Source organism: Neophocaena asiaeorientalis, unplaced genomic scaffold, assembly GCF_003031525.2.
Source record: "Neophocaena asiaeorientalis asiaeorientalis breed wild unplaced genomic scaffold, Neophocaena_asiaeorientalis_V1.1 scaffold150, whole genome shotgun sequence".
Classification (NCBI taxonomy): domain Eukaryota; kingdom Metazoa; phylum Chordata; class Mammalia; order Artiodactyla; family Phocoenidae; genus Neophocaena; species Neophocaena asiaeorientalis.
In genome coordinates, this window is record NW_020176571.1 from 16,963,890 (window position 1) to 16,986,388 (window position 22,499).

The 22,499-nt window shown below is 41.7% G+C and overlaps 1 protein-coding gene across 3 annotated transcripts in view; it reads right to left on the bottom strand.

Annotated features, from left to right (window-relative positions):
- The window catches only part of ST8SIA1 (ST8 alpha-N-acetyl-neuraminide alpha-2,8-sialyltransferase 1), a 143,442-nt gene that overhangs the window by 75,870 nt on the left and 45,073 nt on the right, over nucleotides 1-22,499 (bottom strand). For all 3 annotated transcript variants that reach the window (XM_024733246.1, XM_024733247.1, XM_024733249.1), the window contains exon 2: nucleotides 16,014-16,158. In XM_024733246.1, the coding sequence (XP_024589014.1) occupies nucleotides 16,014-16,158 (145 nt within the window). The remainder of the gene's footprint in view (nucleotides 1-16,013; nucleotides 16,159-22,499) is intronic.

Sequence of the window (22,499 nt, forward strand, 5' to 3'; positions counted from 1 at the left end):
GTAACTCCTAATGTCCTCAGACATTATATACTGACCGCAATAAGTACATAAAAGTTTTCATTCATTCATTGACTGACTTACCCAGAGATGCTAGGAATATAAGCCAATAAAGCAAATCTGTTAACTTTTCCAGACCACTGGTATAGAGGTTAAGGATACACAGCTGAGCTAAAAGAGTTCCGCACACAAGAGTTACAAAATCAAATGCCTATAGAATCCAGGCAGGAAGCACAAGCAGAGTGGAGGGAAGACAACAGGGAGTGCTAAGAACTATGGTAAAACAGAGGCCACCTGACCAAACCAAAAAGAGCAGGAACTGATCCATACCCTGTTATGAGCACTGGGACCCAGTGCTGCCAGATATACTGATTTTTTTTTTTCTAAGCAATACTAAAAATCCAGATTTTTATATGAGATCTAGTTTTTAATGTTGGCAATATAGTTCAGATGACTTTTTTCTTTAAACAGTAAAAGCCAAACAAAAGACATTTGAGGGCCAGGTTTGGCTTGCTGATAGCATTTTCTCCTCTAGAACCCAGGCAGGGCCCTAGCAGACTTATATTTATTCAAAGGGTAGGAGGTTAGGGACTTCCCTGGTGGTGCGGTGGTTGGGAATCTGTCTGCCAATGCAGGGGACACGGGTTCGAGCCCTGGTCTGGGAGGATCCCACGTGCCGTGGAGCAACTAAGCCCGTGTGCCACAACTTCTGAACCCACGTGCTGCAACTACTGAAGCCCACACACCTAGAGCCCGTGCTCTGCAACAAGAGAAGCCACTACAATGAGAAGCCCACGCACTGCAATGAAGCAGTAGACCCCGTTCCCCACAACTAGAGAGAGCCCATGCGCAGTAATGAAGACCCATCACAACCAAAATTAATAAATACATAAATTTAAAACATATATTTATATAATCTTAAAAAAACCCCAAAGAGTAGGAGGTAAGAGATGAGTGTGAATCTTCAATTATCCAGAAAGATATAGGAAAATGCATGTTTTAGGGAAGTTTTAGCCAAAGACTGGGGAAGACTCTCTTTCCCTTTCCAGGACCTAAAGAAAGAGGTCCTTAAAAAAAGTCTAAAAAAAAAAAAAAAAAAAAAAAAAAAAGAAAGAGGTCCTTTTAGAAGGCAGTTTGTGAAAAATTCAGGATTCAAAGAGACAAAGAACAGATCAAAGGTTTTTTGAAAAGTCTCCCTAATATCAGTTTAAAATAATATTAAGTCATATTCAGATAGTCTCATCCTAAACAGTTGTTTGTTTTCTAACCAAAATGGGATCATCTTATCCTTGCTGTTGCAACATGCATGTTTATTTAACAAGATATGATGCGCATCTTTCCACCATTGTTTTAATACCCTCATTCTATTTGACTGGCTAGGTGGCTCATAATTTAATCGATTCCTTACTGTGAATATTTTAGGTGGTTCCCAATTTTTCACTATGATAAACAACACTGCTATAAACATCTTTGGATTGTGGCAAATCCAGGAAGGTGGATGGAGAGGGAGGGATGAGCCCACTCTATTTTCTCCTTTGGTATGAACAATCAGGTTGGCTTAATTTTATGTAAAGTTCCATGCAAGAGCCTCTGCAAGACCACTTTTCAGCAAGACTGCCATCCCTAACCCATTCCACGCAGAATTCCTCATGCTGTTACTGACCTGATACCTACAACCTTGAGAACTCGATCAGTTATTTTAAGGTAAGTCCTTAGATGTGGAATCGCTGGGTCGGATAAGAAGCACGTATTTAAGGCTTTTGATATGCACTGCAAAATTTCTCACCAGAAAAACTGTACCAGGTTCACTGACCCCAGTGTGCCCTAACAACTTGGGTCATATCAATAAAAGTTAGCAACTGAGTAAGTATTCATCCGTTTCCATAAGAAAAACAGAGTGGAAATCTCCTTATATACTCTCACAGCTATTTCAGACATACCAAGGGAGAGACTTTATTGTGTTATAATCCTTCTGTGGTGGATTACTTAATCTGAGAGGAAATGATACTCAAACAGGATCCAAGTATTAACGTAAGTGAACTAGAAAAGAGGAGATTCAAGGTATTAACATAAGTGAACTAGAAAAGAGGAGACAAGAGTCTCCCGGGGAAAGGGAGAGAGGGTCAAGAAGCTCTATAGAAAGAGCTTAGTGTTTGTGAGGAACTGAGAGCAGGCCAAGAAGGTGAAGTGTAAAGGGTGAAAGGGAACACTATGGAAACTGATGCTGGAGCCCCAGGCAGGGACCAGACCAGGCAGAGCCTTGTGGGCCTGAGAAGGCTGTCTTATCCTGAAATCAATGGGAAGCTAATCAAGGATTTTAAGCAATGTGATGGCATAATCTGATCTGCATTCTAAAACAATAACTCAGGCCGTAATGTGGAAACAGACCGGTGAGGAGGCCAGATTAGATACAAGAAGGCCAACAAGAGACTACCGTAAAATTCTAGGCAAGAGGCCACTGTCATCTGGAATAGGATAGCAGAGGCAATGGTGGAAAATAAGGAATAGAGATAAAGAGACAGAAACGATCTTCACAAACAACAAAATGTCCTTCAGCACTACCCGGTAACAATTTCTCAAGAATAATGTCTTTGAAAAGTGATTAATAATAATAGCAAAACAAACAAAACCAAAATAACAACTACATACATGTCCGGCACCAATACTGTGGCTCACTTTAAAACTGTATGATCATTTCATCTCGAGACTAGGATGAAGTTCTGAACACTAAGAAGGTGGTCTCAGACACACCATCCCACACCCTTTCCATCTCCCAGTGCTGTAGCCTTCGTGGGAACGATCTTGGGTCCTTCTAGCACAGGCAGCATCTCCTTCCAAAAGAATGAGGCTGCTGTCATGTGGCTGCAAAGGCTTTGGAAGAATAACTATCCATTCTATTGTTCATTTAGCTCGCTTTCATTTACCACCTGCTATGCTACGTGCCAGGCCCTGTCTAGGTGCTGCCTTCAAGTTGCTCACAGCCTGGCGCGCAGAAAGCACGTGAACAAATCACTGCTATTCGATAGTATGGTAACAGATATATACACAAATTTGGGTGGGGTGGGGGGGCAGGGGACAGATTTTTAGTTGATACGGCAGGCAATGGAGCTTTGGGAGAGGGAACTGGGACGGTTATACAGACATGAAGATGCTTTAGCTGGATCTTGAAAAATAAGAATTCATCAGACAAGGAAAGGAAGAATATTCCGGGCAGAGGGAATAAAAAAAAAGCACAACTTTTTGGGGGGAAATGCAAGTCATGTGGTAATTACAGAGTACAGTTGACCTTTGAACAGTGGGGGGATGAGGGACCCCGACTCTCCTCACAGTCAAAAATTCTCCTGTTAACTTATAATCAACCCTTCTTATACTCGTTCCTCTGTATTCATGGCTCTGAACCCATGATTCAACCCACGGCAGATGGGACAGTGCTTTAGTACTTACCTCTGGAAAAGATCTGCATATAAGTGGACCCATCCTTAAACCCGTGTTGTTTAAGGATCAACTGTATAAAGTAATGAGAAGCAGGAGAAAGAAGGTGGACGGCTATTACTAAGCTTATATTATTTTATATTCTGCGAGAGTTCAGATGTTGAAGGCCTGTGTGCCCCCGTATGAAGTCTGAACTTCATCCTGCAGGTGGTAATCAGGCAGGGTTAACCTGACCAAGACTGATCCCCCCGTGGTGCAGAAAAGGAAGTGGCCTCTGATAAAGTTCCATGGAGACCAGCAGGAGTCAGGCGCTGAAGGCCCTCAATCCTGGCCAATAGCAAGACCGGGATCCCTGCCCTCCCATCATGCCAGGGAAGAGGCTAGCTCTTGCCGAACCACGAGCTGATCGATAAATCCTTTTCTGGCAAGCTATGTCACTCACCTGTGTCTGCAAGGCTTGTCCTCTAGCTGCCAATCATGACTGCAGAGGGCTTTCCATCACCCACAAGCACTGAGCTGATAAACCAGACCAAAGCCAAGGCTCTGCCGTATCTTAATACTTTAATATCACAGTCTTTGAATCACACACACCTAGTTAGACGACTAATATGTCAGCCTAGTTTAAGGGTCCCTCTCCTGGAGTCCAGAAAGTCTAGGATCTCATCATTTGTAATTATGAGAAGGCAACAGAATATCTGCCAGCCGCTACTTGGCCTTCTCTGTGAGCTTCCTCCACTGGCTCTGCTCCAGCAGACGTGGTGAGTGCGCCGTTAGGCCACTTGCTCTTGAGTGCACGGCGGGCAGAGAGGAGCGACCTAAGAGAAGTTACACAAACAGATTTAAGGTGTTTGTTTTTTGTTTTTTTTTTTTTTTTGCTGTACGCGGGCCTCTCACTGTTGTGGTCTCTACCGTTGCGGAGCACAGGCTCCAGGCGCGCAGGCTCTGCGGCCATGGCTCACGGGCCCAGCCGCTCCGCGGCATGTGGGATCCTCCCGGATCGGGGCACGAACCCGCGTACCCTGCATCGGCAGGCGGACTCTCAACCACTGCGCCACCAGGGAAGCCCAGATGTACGTTTTATAATGACAGCCGTTGGCAGCAGAGTGAAGGGCGTTGCAGGGAGGCAGGTTCATAAGAGTGAAACCTGTCAGAAAGTTCTTGAATGAGCCCATATAACAGAGGATAAACCCTGAACGACCACAGTGGCAGAGAGGTCAGGGAAGAGGGGATGGAGTCAAGAGATATTTACAAAATAAAACTGCATTGGGGAAGTGGTTAGTACAGAGGACAGATTCAAACATAAGACCCAGGTGTCAGCTCTAGTGATTCGTGGGCTATAGTATCATTACCTGAGGCAGGAAACAGAGAAGAGAAGCCGGCTGGGGAGAGAGGGCATTTAATTTTGAACATGTGGAAGGTAAGGAACCTCTGGGACACTGAAGACAGTACCCGGGGTGGGGAGAGAATGGGTCTGTCTTTACTCACCACTACCTCCCCAGAATCAGCACAGCACTGTCCCTAGTACACAGCACAAAGGGCTTAATAAATGCTTGATGAATGAATGGGTGAACTCATTTTATACAGAATCGCCAAAATTTTAGGAAAGCATAGTTTTGCTGGCTGCAGGGCATATTTATTTTGGCGGCAAGTCCAACACATGTGAAAGGGAATTTCTGGTGCATCAGAGCCTTATTTTACATTTTAACTCAACTCTGACTATATTTTATTGATTCTTGATTTGTACTAAATTTTACGGATCAAATAGAAGTAATATATTTTTTAAATAACCAACAAGGACCTACTGTATAGCAAAAGGAACTACACTCAGTGTTTTGTAATAAGGGAAAAGAATCTGAAAAAGAATATGTGTATGTATATATATGTATGTATAACTGAATCTCTGTGCTATATACCTGTAACTAACATGATATTGTAAATCAACTATACCTCAATTAAAAAAATCACATTTGAACAGGACCAATAGATACTTGTAAATAAACAAGTAAATACAAATAAGATTAAAGCTTATTTTATAAAAACAAAAAGAAGTACTATATTTTTTCTTGAGTCCATACATATCACTGGCCTTTGAGTTTGAAGAAGTCCTCCAATAATCCCCATCTCATCTGGAAGCGCCTGCCAACTGTAGTTACTTCAGTTCTTAATGACCTTGTGCGTTACAGTCAAAGTCTATGTCAGGCTTTAACAAGAAAAAGCAATTAGGAAATGTACACGTTTCATGGCTCCAAAATTAACAATACTTTGTGAATGTGCTATCATCTGAATAGTAGATAAGACCCAAAATGTATATAAAAGCAGAGTAGACCAAACCCTAGGGAGAGAAAAATTTAAGCAAAATAATCATATACTTATAAGGAGCTGCTAGCCCGTGCTTTATTAACAGCAGACCACCTCAAGTAAAGACACTACTGAATGAATTTAATTTGCTATTGTCTTTTTCTCAGCACCTTTTTTTTTTCTTAGTTAAGAGTTAGAAGTCTGAGTCTCGGTAAACAGGAAAAATAAAATTCGGCAAGAAAAATTTTATGAAAAGTAGTTTTCAGAGTATAAAACGTTGGTTATCCTCAAAAAGCACTTCTGTTTCCATTATAGACAGCACACCCACACGCTATCCTGATATTCCTCCACCACACTTATCCCCTCACCTATCTTTCTGTCAAGCTGCTAACATATTGCCTTAATTAACAATTTGCCCAGATTCTCTCCTTCACTTAGCTTCTGCGCCCTCTGTCCTGTCAGCCTCCATAGAGGTGACACAGGAAAGGATAAGAACCTAACATTTTTGTCTTAAAAATTCTTCTTTATCAGGCCTAATTCTCAGCCCGAACCCACATCGGGGCCACTGCAGATTCGGCCCTGGGAAATGTGGATCAGCTCTGGCTTCAGGGGGATGATTTGGGGGAGTGGCCACCCAAAGCTGTGGGTATCACCATCAAGTTACACCTGCAGTCTTCTGACCCTGGCCTTTGGGTATGGCTCTGGTAACTTGGCTTCTGTCTTATTTTCAAAACACAGCCCCAGGTTGCCCTTCCAGATTCCTGGTGCCCAGCTCAGACTCAGTTCCAGAAAGGTGCTTCTGCCTTGTTCTCAAAAATGGTGCCTGATTTTGACCCCCAGGCTGGAAACTTCCACCTTGTTCCCTTGAGTCCCTGCCTGGATTAAATGATCAGCTTTCCAAGCCTCTAGAAGGATGGAACCCTGCCTTCCTCTGGCCAGTACCTCCCCAAAGCTGCCAGTTGCCAAAACCCCCAGCCTAGTGGCTGGGAACCTGAAATCAATGACTGTTTAACCTGGCTCTCTGGGTATAGCTCCACCCTCCCCCAATCTTCATGCCTGAGCTTTGCACACTATTGGCACATCGGGTTTTTTTTTTTTCTTTTTTTTAATTGAAGGAGTTGATTTACAGTGTTTTGTTACTTTCAGGTGTACAGCAAATGGATGCAGTTATACACACACATCTATATCTATTCTTTCTCAGATTCTTTTCATTATAGGTTATCATAAGATATTAAACATAGTTCCCTATGTTATACAATAGGTCCTTGTTGTTTACCTATTTTATATATAGTAGTGTGTATATGTTAATCCGAAACTCCTAACTTATCCCTCCCTCCCCCCTTTCCCCTTTGGTAACCATAAGTTTGTTTTCTTTTCTTTTTAATTTATTTTATTGAAGTATAGTTGATTTACAATGTTGTGTTAATCTCTACTGTAGAGCAAAGTGATTCTGTTATATGTTCTTTTTCATATTCTTTTCCATTATGGTTTATCACAGGATATTGTGTATAGCTCCCTGTGCTATCCAGTAGGATCTTGTTGTTTATCTACCCTATGTATAATAATGGCTTGCATCTTCTAATCCCAAACTCCCACTCCATCCCTCCCCCACTCCCCCCGCCTGTGACAGCCACAAGTCTCTTCTCTATGTCTGTGAGTCTGTTCCTGTTTCGTAGATAATTTCATTTGTGTCATATTTCAGATTCCACATATAAGTGATACCATATGGTAGTTATCTTTCTTTTACTCCTTATTATCTTCTGGTTACTGGAAACAGTTACCTAGGGTAAGAATCTTAATAACCCTTTCTGCCTACTAGCTGGACCGCCTTTTACTCTCCACAGCCAAATTAACTTCCCTATTCTATCCCCACCCCAACCCTTCTTCACCCAGAAGTTCTGACCCTACAGATAAGAGGATATGTCAGGCCATGAGGGATGTCAAGAACATTGTGCCAGCTCCCATGGGGTCTAAAGATTACAGGCCAATTAGCAGAAGAAGGAGAGTAAACTGAATTGAACAAATACAAACATTAAGAAAATGTTCTCTGTACTCATTTTGTATCTTTTTATTCCCTGACCAAACTAATTAAGCCAGAGAAAATTCAGTGTTGATATGATCTAAGTTAATCAAATGTATCTTTATGCAGTTAAGAGATCTCTAATAGACTTAAGGAGTACAAATGAGCATATCAAGAGCAGAGGCCTCCTGGTATGAAAACAAAAGCTCAAAACGAAGTCAAAATCAGATAGAAATGCCTTTCTACACTTGGACATTTGCCAGTAAGAAGGACCAAGATGAAGAAACCAACTGAAGAAAAACAAAGATATACCAGCTTTTTCTCCAGGAAAACACCCTGTCATGTGAACCAAATCTAAGAAGAAAATCTTCTGTGGAACATTAACACCTCCTGAAAAGAGTTATCACTCCCATCAGACCTACAGGATGAGATTTGACTCAGTGGTAATTGGTGTCATGCAACCTTTTCAGTTGTTCGCAGGAAGCTTTAAGCCTGAGCCATAATCAGTCTTTGTACTAAATTTTACACACTGTCACATATTTTAGAAAGGTCCACACCGTGGCGAGACACACCATTCCTTACAACTCATTTTCATTTTGTTCTCAACCATAGACAACCTGTGACAATTTTCTTTAGAGAAAGGTCTTAATTTGTAATTATTTCTAAGTTTGAAAGACAAAGGTGTCTTACAGTTTACTCTCAACTACTCCGTGGGGCAACTAACTTCTAATCGTGTGCCTTCCTTTCCTCCGAGGATAACAGGTATTTGCAAGTCCTGTGATGACCCACTCTCCTCGTCTGCTCAGTTACGGGACAATGAGAGGAACAGAGGCTACTAATCCATTGTCAAGATACACAATCTTAATTCACTAGAAATTAATAATGTATCTTACGTTGCACTTTCAGCGTATCATAATTATTATCCAACTATAATGATACAAATGTCCAATTGGCATAGCCTGAGGCATTCTCCATAACTAATTTATACTTCCCTAAATCCCAGACTCAACAGATTTATCTCTTCTCACCACTCACCAGCATGGAAAATTGATTTGACCACTTTTCTAGAGCTCTCCCCCCCAACTGGTTCCCAAAATGCCTAAGAAATGCTTACATGCCATAAATGCTTAAGCAGATAAAAAAAGTAACATTATTATATGTTTGCACAGTGCATTCATTACAAAGCACTTTTACACCCCTAATCTCATTTTAACTTGGTGTCTCATAATAACACTGAAATACAAACACCAGGTATTATTAGTCCCGAACTGAAAATTATAAATTCAGGCTGAGAATAGTTACATGATTTGCCTGGGATCACAAATGTCATCATAGAAAGCCAGGTCTAAAACCCAGATCTGTAGACTCCATTCCCTACATATTTCTCTAACGTTGCCATTTAACCAAGGATGATAGGAGTAAATGCTCTGAATTATTTAATGGTAGTGGGATCATGTTCTGGATTTCTATAATATAGAAGCAGTGTGCAAAGAATAATTTGCTTTCCTTTGAGAACCTGGATTTCTCTATCACGGATGCGATGCTGTGATTTATAAGGAACATTCAGATGATAAAAATATGTTTCCCAAATATATTTGGTCTTCATGCCCAGTTCCTGACTTACAGCCCCCAAAACCCTTGATATTTCCTGAACAATAAGAGCAAAGGGAACATCTTTTATAACATTTGGTCTCTTGTCCTCAGTTCCTGAAAATCCTTCAGAGCCATAAAGGTGAAAATGGTGTCTTGTTATGGAGAACAAGCCCCTTCACACCACATCTGGGTTGATGTTAATGTAAGCGACTTTTGGAAACCATCTAAGGATGGGGGCTCGTTGTCAGGGGAACCAATCATGAACAGAGGGTTGGAACTTTCAGTCCCACCCCCCTGATCTCCAGGGAGGGGAGAGGGGTTACAGGTTGAATCAAGCACCAATGGTCAAGGAGTTAATCAATCATGCTGACATAATGAAGCCTCCATAAAACACCCAAAGGATGGGGTTCAGAGAGCTTCCAGGTTGGGGAAACAGGGCGCTTCCACTTGCCACGAAGCAGGGCTCCAAGGTCCAGGAGAACAGAAGCTCCTTTGTTGGGGACCTCGCCCTATGTGCCTCTTCATCAGGCTGTTGATCTGTATCCTTTAATATCCTTTGTAATAAATCAGTAATCTAGTGAGTAAACGGGTTTCCTGAGTTCTGTAAGCCATTCTAGCAAACTAATAGAACCCAAGAAGGAGGTCATGGAAACCTCTGATTTATAGCCAGTCGGTCAGAAGTACAGGTGACAACTCGGATTTGCGATTGGCATCCTGAGTTGGGGGGTGTCACTGGAACTTCCCATTTGTAGCCGGTTGGTCAAAAGTACAAGTAATAACCTGGGCTCATGAGTGATGTCTGAAGTGGAGCGTGGTCTTGTGGGACTGAGTCCTTTACCTGTGGGATCTGATGCTTACTCCGCGTAGGTAGTGTCAGAATTGAGGTGAATTGTAAGACTCCCAGCTGGTGTCTGAGAAGTGTTTGGTGGTATGGGAAAGTCTCCACATAGTCTCCACACACACCTACATTGGATTTGGGTCCAGAACCCATTTAATAGAAACCAAAATAGAAACCAGTTGGAACTGGTCTTATTTCTCCTTCCAAAGTGGGCCACTAGGGCACTCAAAGTCAAAGGGCAACTACAGTGCTGTACAGGATCCTAGAGCCTGCATATCTGTACTCTATTTTTTTTCCTCTCAGATAGCTACGAAAGAATTTCTCCATTTCCTCTAAGAGTATTTATATAAGGGAAGAAAAAACCTTAAAATGGTTTCAAGGTGATTGCATGATAAAAATTAACAATGAATCCACCAGAACCCATGACTCTTTTTTTTTTTTTTTTTTTTCTGGTACGCGGGCCTCTCACTGTTGTGGCCTCTCCCGTTGCGGAGCACAGGCTTCGGACGCGCAGGCTCAGCGGCCATGGCTCACGGGCCCAGCTGCTCCGCGGCATGTGGGATCTTCCCAGACCGGGGTACGAACCCGTGTCCCCTGCATTGGCAGGCGGACTCTCAACCACTGCGCCACCAGGGAAGCCCCAGAACCCATGACTTTTTAAGAAAAAAATAGAAACAAGATAATAATAACACTTCGGGGGACTTCCCTTGTGGCGCAGTGGTTAAGAATCCTCCTGCCATTGCAGGGGACACAGGTTTGAGCCCTGGTCCGGGAAGATCCCACATGCCACGGAGCAACTAAGCCTGTGCGCCACAACTATTGAGCCCAAGTGCCACAACTACTGAAGCCCACACACTTAGAGCCCATGTTCCACAAGAGAAGCTACCACAACGAGAAGCTCACATACTGCAACGAAGAGTAGCTCTCAGTCGCCACAACTAGAGAAAGCCCGCACGCAGCAACAAAGACCCAACGCAGCCAAAAATTAATTAATTGATTAATTAAAAATAATAACAATAATACTTTGGAAATCAGACAGGCCACGTTTTACATGCCAGCCCTCCACTTGCGAGCTCTAGAGCCTTGAATAAGATATTTAACCCTCCTCAGTCTCAGTTTCACCCATGAAATGAAGACCAGAGTAACAACCACACAGAGTTGCTATAAGAACAGAGTGAGATAATCTGTGAAGAAACTAAGGCAGGCAGTTGTCCAGGTCAGCACATGGAGTGCATTTGCCTTACAGCTGAAATACTGAAATTTCCCAGCCTCTCTTGCAGCTAGACACACCCATGAGATTCAGTCCTGGTCACTGACACATCAGCAGGAGTCTGTCCAGATTTCCTCTTCTGTTTCCTCTCTGCCCTGCTGGGATCCTGGATCAAAACTAGAAGGTTCCTTGGCCATCAGCTAAAGATGTTCAAGCAGGAGCCTGGGAACTTGATGGTGCTGTGTAGCCACCATCTAGCTCTAAGCTACTCACCTCCTAATTCCTAACTATTGCCTGAGATAAATAAATACCTGTTTGGTTAAGCTCCTGTGTCAGGTCTCAGCCAAACACAAGTCTGACAACATGAACCAACACAGGCTTGGCAAAGATCTATGCCCACCAAACAGTCCCCTCAGTTTCCTTCTAGTTGAAAAGGTATATGTTTGGAAAATGATTACAATCATATTGGTAAGTAAAAAAGCAAGCTACCAAACGATGTAGATTATATAGTAGAATCTAAATTTCGTTAGAAGAAAAAAACTGCTCTGAGACTCGGGAATACCCAGGAGCTCAGAGGATTCTATTAAGCACATTACTGTGGGAAAAAAATGTGTATTTTCTTTCTAACAAAGTCATTTTGACAAAACTACTTCAAAATATCCTGCTGGGTTTCCCCGGGGCCAAGGGCATTGTGGGTCCACGCCAAGTGGAAGATGTCAGGGAGTTTATGGCAACCAGAGCAGCTAGAAATGTCTGTCTGTGGTGCATTAATGATATTTTGTGATTCTTTACATGTGGCCTTGGGTAGATACTTTGAGGAAAAATGACTCGTCTAGTTTGTGATGTATTTCATGTGACTATCCAGCACAATGTAAGAGAATGGTGGGCCAACCATATATTTATTACACCAAAGAAAATATTTATTAAATTATATCAACACAGTTGTGGTTTCTAACATTCCTGCTACTCCCTCACTCATTGCCAAGGAAATTTATGCTCTTTCTGGGTAAAAATATGTCTTAGGCCAAAATAGCATTTATTCGGTATTATATACAAATGTGGGACCATGTAGGCTTCCAAGGGAGAGGCAGAGCAGGAAAGAACTGATCTCAGCCTAGGGGATGGAGGTATCCTCAAGTATTCTCAAAGTGGGAACACCTACCATCACACCATCCCCTCCAAACACACACACACACACACACACACACACACACACTGCATACTCTAGAAAACCTACATGAGGATTAAAATTCGGCCCTTCATGCCTAGTAATATTCCACAAATATTTCACCCAAATACATTTATAGAGCCATTTGAAAACAGCTGCATCAAACTGTCCTGCTTGGTCTCCTATAGTCCAAGCCAGGGCACAGCAGTGGTCCAGCCCAGGTGGGACATACATAGGCAGGGAGAGCAGCTGGAAATGAGCGTCTATATTAAGTGTGAAGCACTGCACGAGGCACAAAAATGAGTCTCCTCAAAAGCTCACAAGATGGTATTGAGATCAGCAGATAAAGACTTTTAGAAAACTGTGATAGGTGATTAGGCAAATAACCGCATAGGAGGCAGAATTGAATAAATTTGATAATAAAGCCATGGGAAGTCATAGGAGGTCCAAATAAGAAGCAACTAACTGTAATTACGAAGTATACAGCATCTCACCAGGGCCCTTGTGGACGCTCCAGCCTTGATTCAGGACCTGTTAACTTTCCACATCACACAGAGAATCTTGGATTGCATCTTGGCAACAACAACAAAAGCAGTGATTAAAACAGGCAAAGGAGTAATACCAATAATAATGACAGCTGACATATATGGAGCATTTAGGGGAGAAGTGTAATATATAATTAAACTAAATACATTAAAATATATAATTAAAAGTGTGATATAAAGTTATACACCTGAGTTAGCAAAGGAGTGATTTAGCACTATCTTGCTGAAACAGGGAGTGGAGGGATGCTTTGTTCAACTGACAACACAGAGCCCAGCTCACTCACCTGCATTTCTGCCCAATCAACACACACCACTTTCTTCCCACAGGGAGCATGAACGAAGCCTAACAATTAACTGACAACTTAGCTTCCGGATGACAAGCTAGAAATCTTTCACTGAGAAATAAGAGGGCCCGGGTATAGACACCTTTTGATGCAAACTGATTCTCCAGGATTTCTATAAATTAGTTAGTCATTTCAGAATCTCTTCAGAAGAATACACACGTAACCTTTCTTCAAGTCTACCCATTGAACTGGTTCAGCCCTTTGTAATGACATCACAGAGAGTGATGTGATGACTTTCACTTTCTAAGAGAAAAGCATTTTTCCTTTATTATACAGGGATGGTTCCTTGGTCTTGCAGCTGGCACACAGAGACACAAAATTCATGTACGCACACTTGAAAAAGAAAATGTTTCCTGCTATCTTACTGCTGCAACTTAACGGATGAGATGGGAAGTTAGTTTGTATTTCTTTAATCATTTCTTCTCTTCAAATCTATTTTCTAGCACAAAGTCAGTTAGTATGATTGAAAGCCCTCATCTATAAAATCCTATTTTGGGTTTCTTTAAAATCTTTTCTATTTGATGAGCTGTTAAAGGAGATTGCTTCCTTATCTCTTCTTCATTTCATAGCAAGTTGATATCAGTATTTGTACAAAGAAGATGCTGTGAATTGGCTTACTCAACCTCAATTCCACTCTTTTTCTAGCTTCCTGCTAAAGCTTGATTGCCTTAAAAACTGCCCCTCCTGGACTTCTTTGCAACTAGTGTTCTGGATGTAAATTAATCTTACCCACTAGATGCACCTGAGGGAGGTTTGGAGGGAGGAGGTGAGTTGAAACCCATCTTCCTGGCCCTGTTTCTGCCAATGGCAGTGGCCACAGTGGTTTTCTAATCCCTAAACCACAGTTATGGCAGTAAAGTTCTTGGGCTAAGTAATTCCAGGAGCCACCTCTTGACTCCAACTCCTCTATTCGCCTAATGATTTTTTAAGTGCCTAATGCCCAACATGAAATATCCTTCTGCTAAAAACACCTAGGAAGGGCTTCCCTGGTGGCACAGTGGTTGAGAGTCCACCTGCCGATGCAGGGGACACAGGTTCGTGCCCCGGTCCGGGAAGATCCCACATGCCACGGAGCGTCTGAGCCTGTGAGCCATGGCCACTAAGCCTGCGCATCCAGAGCCTGTGCTCCGCGACGGGAGAGGCCACAACAGTGAGAAGCCCGCGTACCGCAAAAACAAAACAAAACAAAACAAAACAAAATGCCTAGGAAGATTTCTGACTAATGCAATTATATTCTTCATTCCTCAGTCTAAAGATGCAGCATATGAACCAGGACAACATTAATAAACCTAAAACATTTACATAATGCTTTGTAGTTTACAGCATACCTGGACATGCATTATATGACATGTCCTTGACCTCAACTCTGTGAGCGGACAGGTACTGCTCTCGCCACTGCACAAATGAGAAAGCTGAACCTCAGAAGAGTTAGGTGCCTTAGCAAGGCATTTAGTTAGGAAGAGATGGAGACAAAATTCAATTCTACATTTTATGACTGTTACTCATCTGCTTTGACATAAGGAAGGCTCCCAAGGGCAAATGAAGAAGAGAGAAAAAGCACAAGGATGCTGGCCATGAATTAAACCTTCTATTTCCTATTTTAAAATAAAGTTTTTCAACTGTATCATTATACATACTCTAAAACCATTAAATTGGATGAAAACACCTAAGAATGAACTAGCAAATGGGAGCTATTTCATAGAGCATGTGACTTTGGTTCTGGTACTGCCTGTGCCTCAAACTTTATAAGATGCCTCCTCTGAAGAATCTTTGCTATTAATAGATATACGTTTTCCACCTCTGACCATGAATTCTCTTTCTGCACCATCATCTGGCCAAACCAAGAGTAGCATGAAGACTTGGGGAAGCCGACATTCATTTCTCAATTTCTCCCTAAGGGCAATTTCACCTAAGATCCACTTCCCATCTCCGACTACGGCTCCCTAGAAATAAAGACTTCCTTTTTCCCCCCACTAGCTACATAGATATATTTTAGTAAAACATCTGATTTCAATGCTTAGGAAACCACAAAGAAAAACATTAAGGAAGCAAAGCTTGATTCAGACCACTTCAAAAGTGGTCAAATACTTTCTCTCCATCTCCACCACTCCTACACTTTATAGCAGTCATCTAACCACAGGGTTAAGATTCACAAGCTCTAAGAAGCAACTTCTGACCATATGGTCCCCACTCCCTGAGTATCAGCCCCAAGAAAACGTTCCAGTGTTGCAAATCTTCAAGATCATACCAGAGCCAACCTCAAAGCTCTGGAATTCCACAATTCCCTGATCTTGCTTCCTTCTCTGCTTGCTTTCTTCAGTCTCATATGACTCAAATCAGAAGGGCTAGGAAATCTGTTACTCTGTAATATCCTACTGCTGCCCCTGCACCACATTATTTGATTTCTTCACGAAAAAATGACAGTATAAAGGGAAGCATTTCTAATTCAGAAAAGTAAGAAGATGAAAACAAGTAGATCTGATTAGTTAGGCAAAATCAAGTATCCCTTTCCTATGATATCAAGACATAGAAGAGACTACATTGAAAGGCAACAAACTCTGTACTAACCTGGGGGAAGAGAGAATAAGTTGAATTGTCAATGGTGAATGAGTATAAAAACTCCCCATCGTACCACACGCTCTTCCCCATGGGGGAATTCATTTTAGTCATAGCAAAGAGATGGGCGGGGTCACAGCAGTCTTCCATCTGTTTCCTAGGAGAGAAAACAGAGAGAGAAAAGAACAGCAGGTTAAGTGAGCAGCAGACTCATTCACTTGTCATTCCCACAGAGATGTGCAGCCTTACTTCAGTGCCAGCTCACAAAAGCATCTGTGTCTCCAGGGTGATTAGACTACTATTAATTCATTCTTTCAGCCATCAGAATGCATGACTGGAATATTTCATAATTTTTAAAAAGTTAAAAAAAAATACATCAGCTGGTAGGACTGTAAATTGGTGCAGGCACTATGGAAAACAGTATGGAGACCCCCCCCCAGAAAATTAAGACTAGAACCACCATGTGACCCAGCTATTCCACTTCTGGGTATTTATCACAAGAACACAAAAACACTCATTGGAAAAGGTATATGCACCCCCATGTTCACGGCAGCATTACAGTTGTCCCTGGGTATCTGCAGGGAATTGGTTCCAGGACCTGCCTCAGATACCAAAATCCACAGATGCTCAAGTCCCATAATTGACCCTCTGTATCTGAAGTTCTGCCTCCATGGATTCAACCAACCTCAGATTGTACAGTACTGTATGTATTTATTGAAAAAGTCCATGTATAAGTGAACCTGTGCAGTTCAAGCCCATGTTGTTCAAAGATCAACTGTATTTACACTAGCCAAGATATAAAATCAACCTAAGTGTCCATTTATGAATGAATGGTAAAGAAGATGTGGTATATATACACCACGGAATACTACTCAGGCATGAAAAAGAATGAAATCCTGCCATTTTTGACAACATGGATGACCCTTGAAGGTATTATGCTAAGTGACATAAATCAGATGAGAAAGACTGTCTGATTTCACTCATATGCAGAATCTAAGAAAACAAAACAAAACAAAAACAAACTCACAGTTGTAGAGACCAGATGAGTGGTTACCAGAAGGGAAGGAGGTTGGGGGGTGGGAGAAATTGGGTGAAGGGGTCAACTGTCTGCTGATGGATGGTAACTAGACACATGGTGGTGATCAATTTGTAGTGCATGCAGATGTTAAATTATAATGCTGTACTCCTGAAACTGATATAACTAAACAAAAAGAAAGAAAAACATCAGCTCTCACATGCAGTTGAAATATGTCCAAAGGCAAAAATAATCATTATAATTACAGATTGATGGATTTAAACATCCAGGAGCAGAAAAGGCTTGGATGGCTAATGCATCTTCATGGTGATTTAACAATCAGATGGTTACATTTGGGGATCACGGACTTTACGTGACCTGTACGGAGTAGGGAATACACAGAGGAGCCCCAAAGAGGGTGCACGTCCCCCCAAACTGAGGGCATGATCAAAGAACCACCCCTGGGAAATCCTTTTAAATAGAAACAGAATGAGATGAAGGATGTGATTTCAGGCACCGGTGAAGCAACCTGCCTTTCAACTGGTAAATTGCGGGCCTTTCCGGTTCTCGTTTTGTCTGATCTCTCAGAAGTGTGGGACACAGCTGAGCACCGGGACTTGGCGAAGGTCTCCTCACTCTCTTTGTGTCTGAAACACCAGGGTCTCCTGGGTCTCCTCCCCTTGTCCTGGGCTGGCTCGCTGGCGCTCCTCTGCTTGCCCCTCACATGGTGGCCATGTTACTATTCTATAGGCTAAGCTTCACATTCTCCTCGAATTCAAAGCCTGTCAGAAACCAATTCCATTTCCTCACTGAGCCTTCAGGAGTAAAAGAACTCATTCCCCAGTCCCACTTCTAGAAGGACCAATAAGCCAAATCGCTGACATAAACCACTTCTGAATGGTGCCCCTAAATAGACCTGCTTGCTCAGATATCTTTGGCCACGAGTGGTACCCAAGCTTAGATCTGACGGGATGAGGAACTAGAGTACAGTCATCCCTGGTCTCCTCGAGGTTGGTTCCAGGACAACCCCCCCATACCAAACCCCATGGATGCTCAAGTCCCTTATATAAAATGGCACAGTGTTTGCAGACAACCTACACAATTTCTCCCGTGTACCTTAAATCATCTCTAGATTACTTTTTAGTGCACTACCTAATGCAGTGTGTTATGTAAATAGCTATAAATACAATGTAAATGCCATGTAAATAGTGGCCAGTGTGAGGCAAATTCAAGTTTTGCTTTTTAGAACTTTCTGGAAGTTTTAATTTTTCCAAATACTTTCCATCTACCCATTGGTTGAATCCTCAGAGGCAGAATCTGAGGATGAGGATTTGGGGGCAACTGTACTTGGGTTCAAATATTGGCTCTGCCACTTACTGACTCCATAACCCAGGAATGTTACTGGGCTTCAGAAACGGCCTCAGAGACTGTTCTTGAGAATTCCCTGAGAATGCACAGGTGAAGCATGTAGTACAAGTCTGACCTCATTGCAGAGATGAATAAATCGAGTCAGTGCCTGGAGCTCTTCCCAACACCTGGTGCTTTCTCTGGTGCTTTCTGGCTGGCTTACCCTTCACAAAAGTTTCAGCAGAAAGGACGGGGGAGAGGGGCTCGGGAAAATGGCCTTCATCTTTCAAAGTTGCTAGAATGTGCGTCACTCTTACTTCTACATCATTATTCCATCAGCTGCTCTTTCCTTGCCTCCTCCATCTTTGGTAATTTTTATTGTGTTTCATTACCCAAAAGGCAGCCTGAACAGAGGCAGGAAAGTTTTATAGTGAATTGCCCACATTATCTCAAAAAACCATCCTAGGTACTATAGTCAGTCAACATAGAACTAGACATGGCTTAAGACCATCTTTAAAAACGAGGATAATTATCTTAAGCATGACTCTCAACTTTTGGGGGTGAGTAAATTTTTGAGCCCCTATTCCATTTCTGGCGATATCTTACCACTTTTAGTCCTTACAGTAACCCTAAGAAATGATTAAGGGAATTATTATCATTATCATTCCTAATTCACACCTGAGGAAATGTATTAGGGCCATCACGGGACATGCTTTTTCCTCTCCGCATGCTGCCTGTTCAGGACCATTTTGACTCACCCTTACCTTTCTCTTTCCTGAAGGAATGCTTTCCAAACACCAGCCAAACACCTGCAACACACCAGGTGCCTTCCTAGATCTTTTCCCACTTAATTCTCACAGTGAGTGACCTTGGAGCTACATAGCTTTAGGATTCTTTTTTTCAGTAATTTAACTTGGGGCACATCACTAGTGAGGTGGTGGGGCATGATTTTGCTCCCAGGTCTTTTTACTTCATATCTGGTACTTACTTCCAGCCAGACCACAGCTCTCACCTCCAAACCAAACTACACTTGCTATTGAGCACAAAGTGCTACAGGAAATTCAGAAGAAAAATTTGTCCCAGCCAGATAATGACACCCCATTTAATCTTTATTAAGCTAGCAGCTTACACATCACTTTGCACTGGCTTCCTCTATTCATCCCCCAAAAAACTAAGATAGAGCTGATTACATTACCTTAAACTTACAGACAATGGAACTGAAGCTCAGAGCGAGAGACCTGTTCAAGTCAAGTTCATGAGGCTCCTGCACTGTTGGTGGGAATGTAAACTGATTACAGCCTCTATGTAGAACAATATGGAGGTTCCTTAAAAAACTAAAAATAGAATTACCATATGATCCAGCAATCCCACTACTGGGCATATACCCAGAGAAAACCACAATTCAAAAAGACACATGCACCCCAATGTTCATTGCAGCACTATTTACAATAGCCAGGTCATGGAAGCAACCTAAATGTCCATCAACAGATAAATGGATAAACAAGGTGTGGCACATATATACAATGGAGTATTATTACTCAGCCATAAAAAGGAACGAAATTGAGTTATTTGTAGTGAGGTGGATGGACCTAGAGTCTGTCATACAGAGTGAAGTAAGTCAGAAAGAGAAAAACAAATACCATATGCTAACGCATATATACGGAATCTAAAAAAAAAAACAGTACTGATGAACCTAGTGGCAGGGCAGGAATAAAGATGCAGACGTAGAGAACAGACTTGAGGACGGGGGTGGGGAGGGGAAGCTGGGACGAAGTGAGAGAGTAGCATTGACATATATACACTACCAAATGTAAAATAGATAGCTAGTGGGAAGCAGCCGCATAGCACAGGGAGATCAACTCGATGCTTTGTGATGACCCAGAGGGATGGGATGTGGGGCGGGGAGGGAGGCTCAAGAGGAAGGGGATATGGGGACATACAGATTCACTTTGTTGTACAGGAGAAACTAATACAACATTGTAAAGCAATTATACTGCAATAAAGATGTGGGGGAAAAAGTTCATGAGGTTAATAAATGTTTGCTTAATTATTGATTAAATGTGTGTTAGATGGACTCAAATTCACATGTTTTCCCTCAGCAACATCATGCTCAGGGCAATCATACCCTAAGTGGGAAAACCAAATACTCGACAGAAAACAGAAAGTGTCCCATGTGTACAAATACTTTTAAAAATCTAAGAGTTATAGCAATTTCAAAATAATCATAGCACCATTTGCAATATGGGAGTGCTTTTCTTATAAACTTTTGGACTTTTCCCTCCATCCAGAGTGCCTTCCCATCTTCTTTCTGCCGTGCGCATGTCTGGAGGGTGGCTGAAAAGCGACCGCAACATAGAAGTGTGTTCACCTCCCATGCCTGAGAAGGGCCCACACGAGCTCACCAGCTGTACAGGCTACAACCACAGAAGCAAAAGCAGTAGTGGAAAGAGCACTCCCAGCAGTAGAAGTGGTAATCATGGTAGTAGCAGTAGCAATGGTTTTTACAGAGTGCTTGCCTAACGCTGTGCTAGGTTTGGGGGATATAAAATTGAATTTCACCTCCATCCAACTTGCAGGTGACCCTGGAGAGAAGACACATACCAGCTTTTAGAATGTTTAGAAAATTTGGTTCCCACCCCCTTTCTCATGCTTTGCATTAATGCTGCCCATTATTTGTGGCAGGCAATAAAATCACAGAGTTAAAAAAGCAAAAGTAAACCCATTTCTATATTCAAGTTTAAATCTGCAGGTTATTATGTTTCAGTTAAGTGTGAGTTGAGTATTGGAGTTAAAATGTAAATGCTTTTTATTATTTGAATTCAAGCTTCAGCAGAGCTCCTGCTAAATGATGCTCTAATTGCATCATGAAGGTAAGTATTTAGGAAGCCTGGGAGCCACTTGCTAAAAACTCACTCAGGTTCTCATCCCCTCCCAGTGAAAGCCATGCATATCAACTAAGCCAAGAAGACCTCACTGGCTTATTGTGCCAGGAAGACTGAGGTTCTGGTGAAACTAAACAGACAAATAAGGGTGAAAACCCAACCACTCAGTTAATAATGCCCAGTATCAGCATGAACCTTGCTGAAACTCTCTTGGATTCCATGTTCATCACTTTGGTCACCAGACATGAAGGAGGTTGGGAGGCTGTCACTCCAATGACTGACACTATCATGCCCCTTCTGAGGAAGAACTGAATTTGAGAAAGCAGAGGTGAAGGAGAGTTTCACTTTGGTCTCAGTATTTGGCCAAACTCTGCTATCACACTCCAGCTTTAGACTCAGCTAAACATCCAATTCAATGCCATTTCTGGCCCCCTTGTACACGTATGTAACAAACGCTTGTGTGATCATTTCCTTCGCCATCGTATCTAAATAGGGTGTTGATGTTAGTAACATAAACAGGGAATGTCACTAAAGTTTGCTGTTTACAACTGAATGTGTAATTTAAAATTCTGATAAGTAGCCTAGAAGTAGATGGAGTGAAAAATCTCCTTATATGCTTTCTATGTTGAATTTCTATCCATCAGGTGAAGTATAAATGTATCTTTAATACTTCAAAAGGAAAATGTTGCCATAATAAACTTATTGTGAAAGCTATTGATTTTATGTATAAAAATTATGAAGGATCTTCAACTACAGAGGAGAATAAATTGTCAGTTAAAGGAAATATTAAGTATGCTTAGCATAAAACCTTAGGAAAAATACTGCATCATTTTTTTACCAACAAATATATATAAAATTTTAAGCAATAATATAAGGAAGAATAACAGAGCTGAGATTACATGAAAATTCTAATCTTTGTAGAATTAGTTGATATACTAGCATTCAAAATATTAAACACATAACCCTTAAGAACTTTATTTAATTTTCAGTTATTTAATTCCATTTAGACAATGAGTTGCTCAGGGAAAAAAAAAAAGTCCTAGTTGGGAACTCTTCATATGTGGGATTAATAGTTAAACACCAAATCTGCCCCTAAAAATTTCATGAGAATAAAAAACCCTATAAACAACACCATGAAAAATCATCATGACCCAGTCATAATGGAAAGTTCCTCATATCCTTAACTGTTTTATTCTTCTTAACAGCACTTATGCTATTTATATGCTATATGTTTTATCTATACTTTTATTGTCT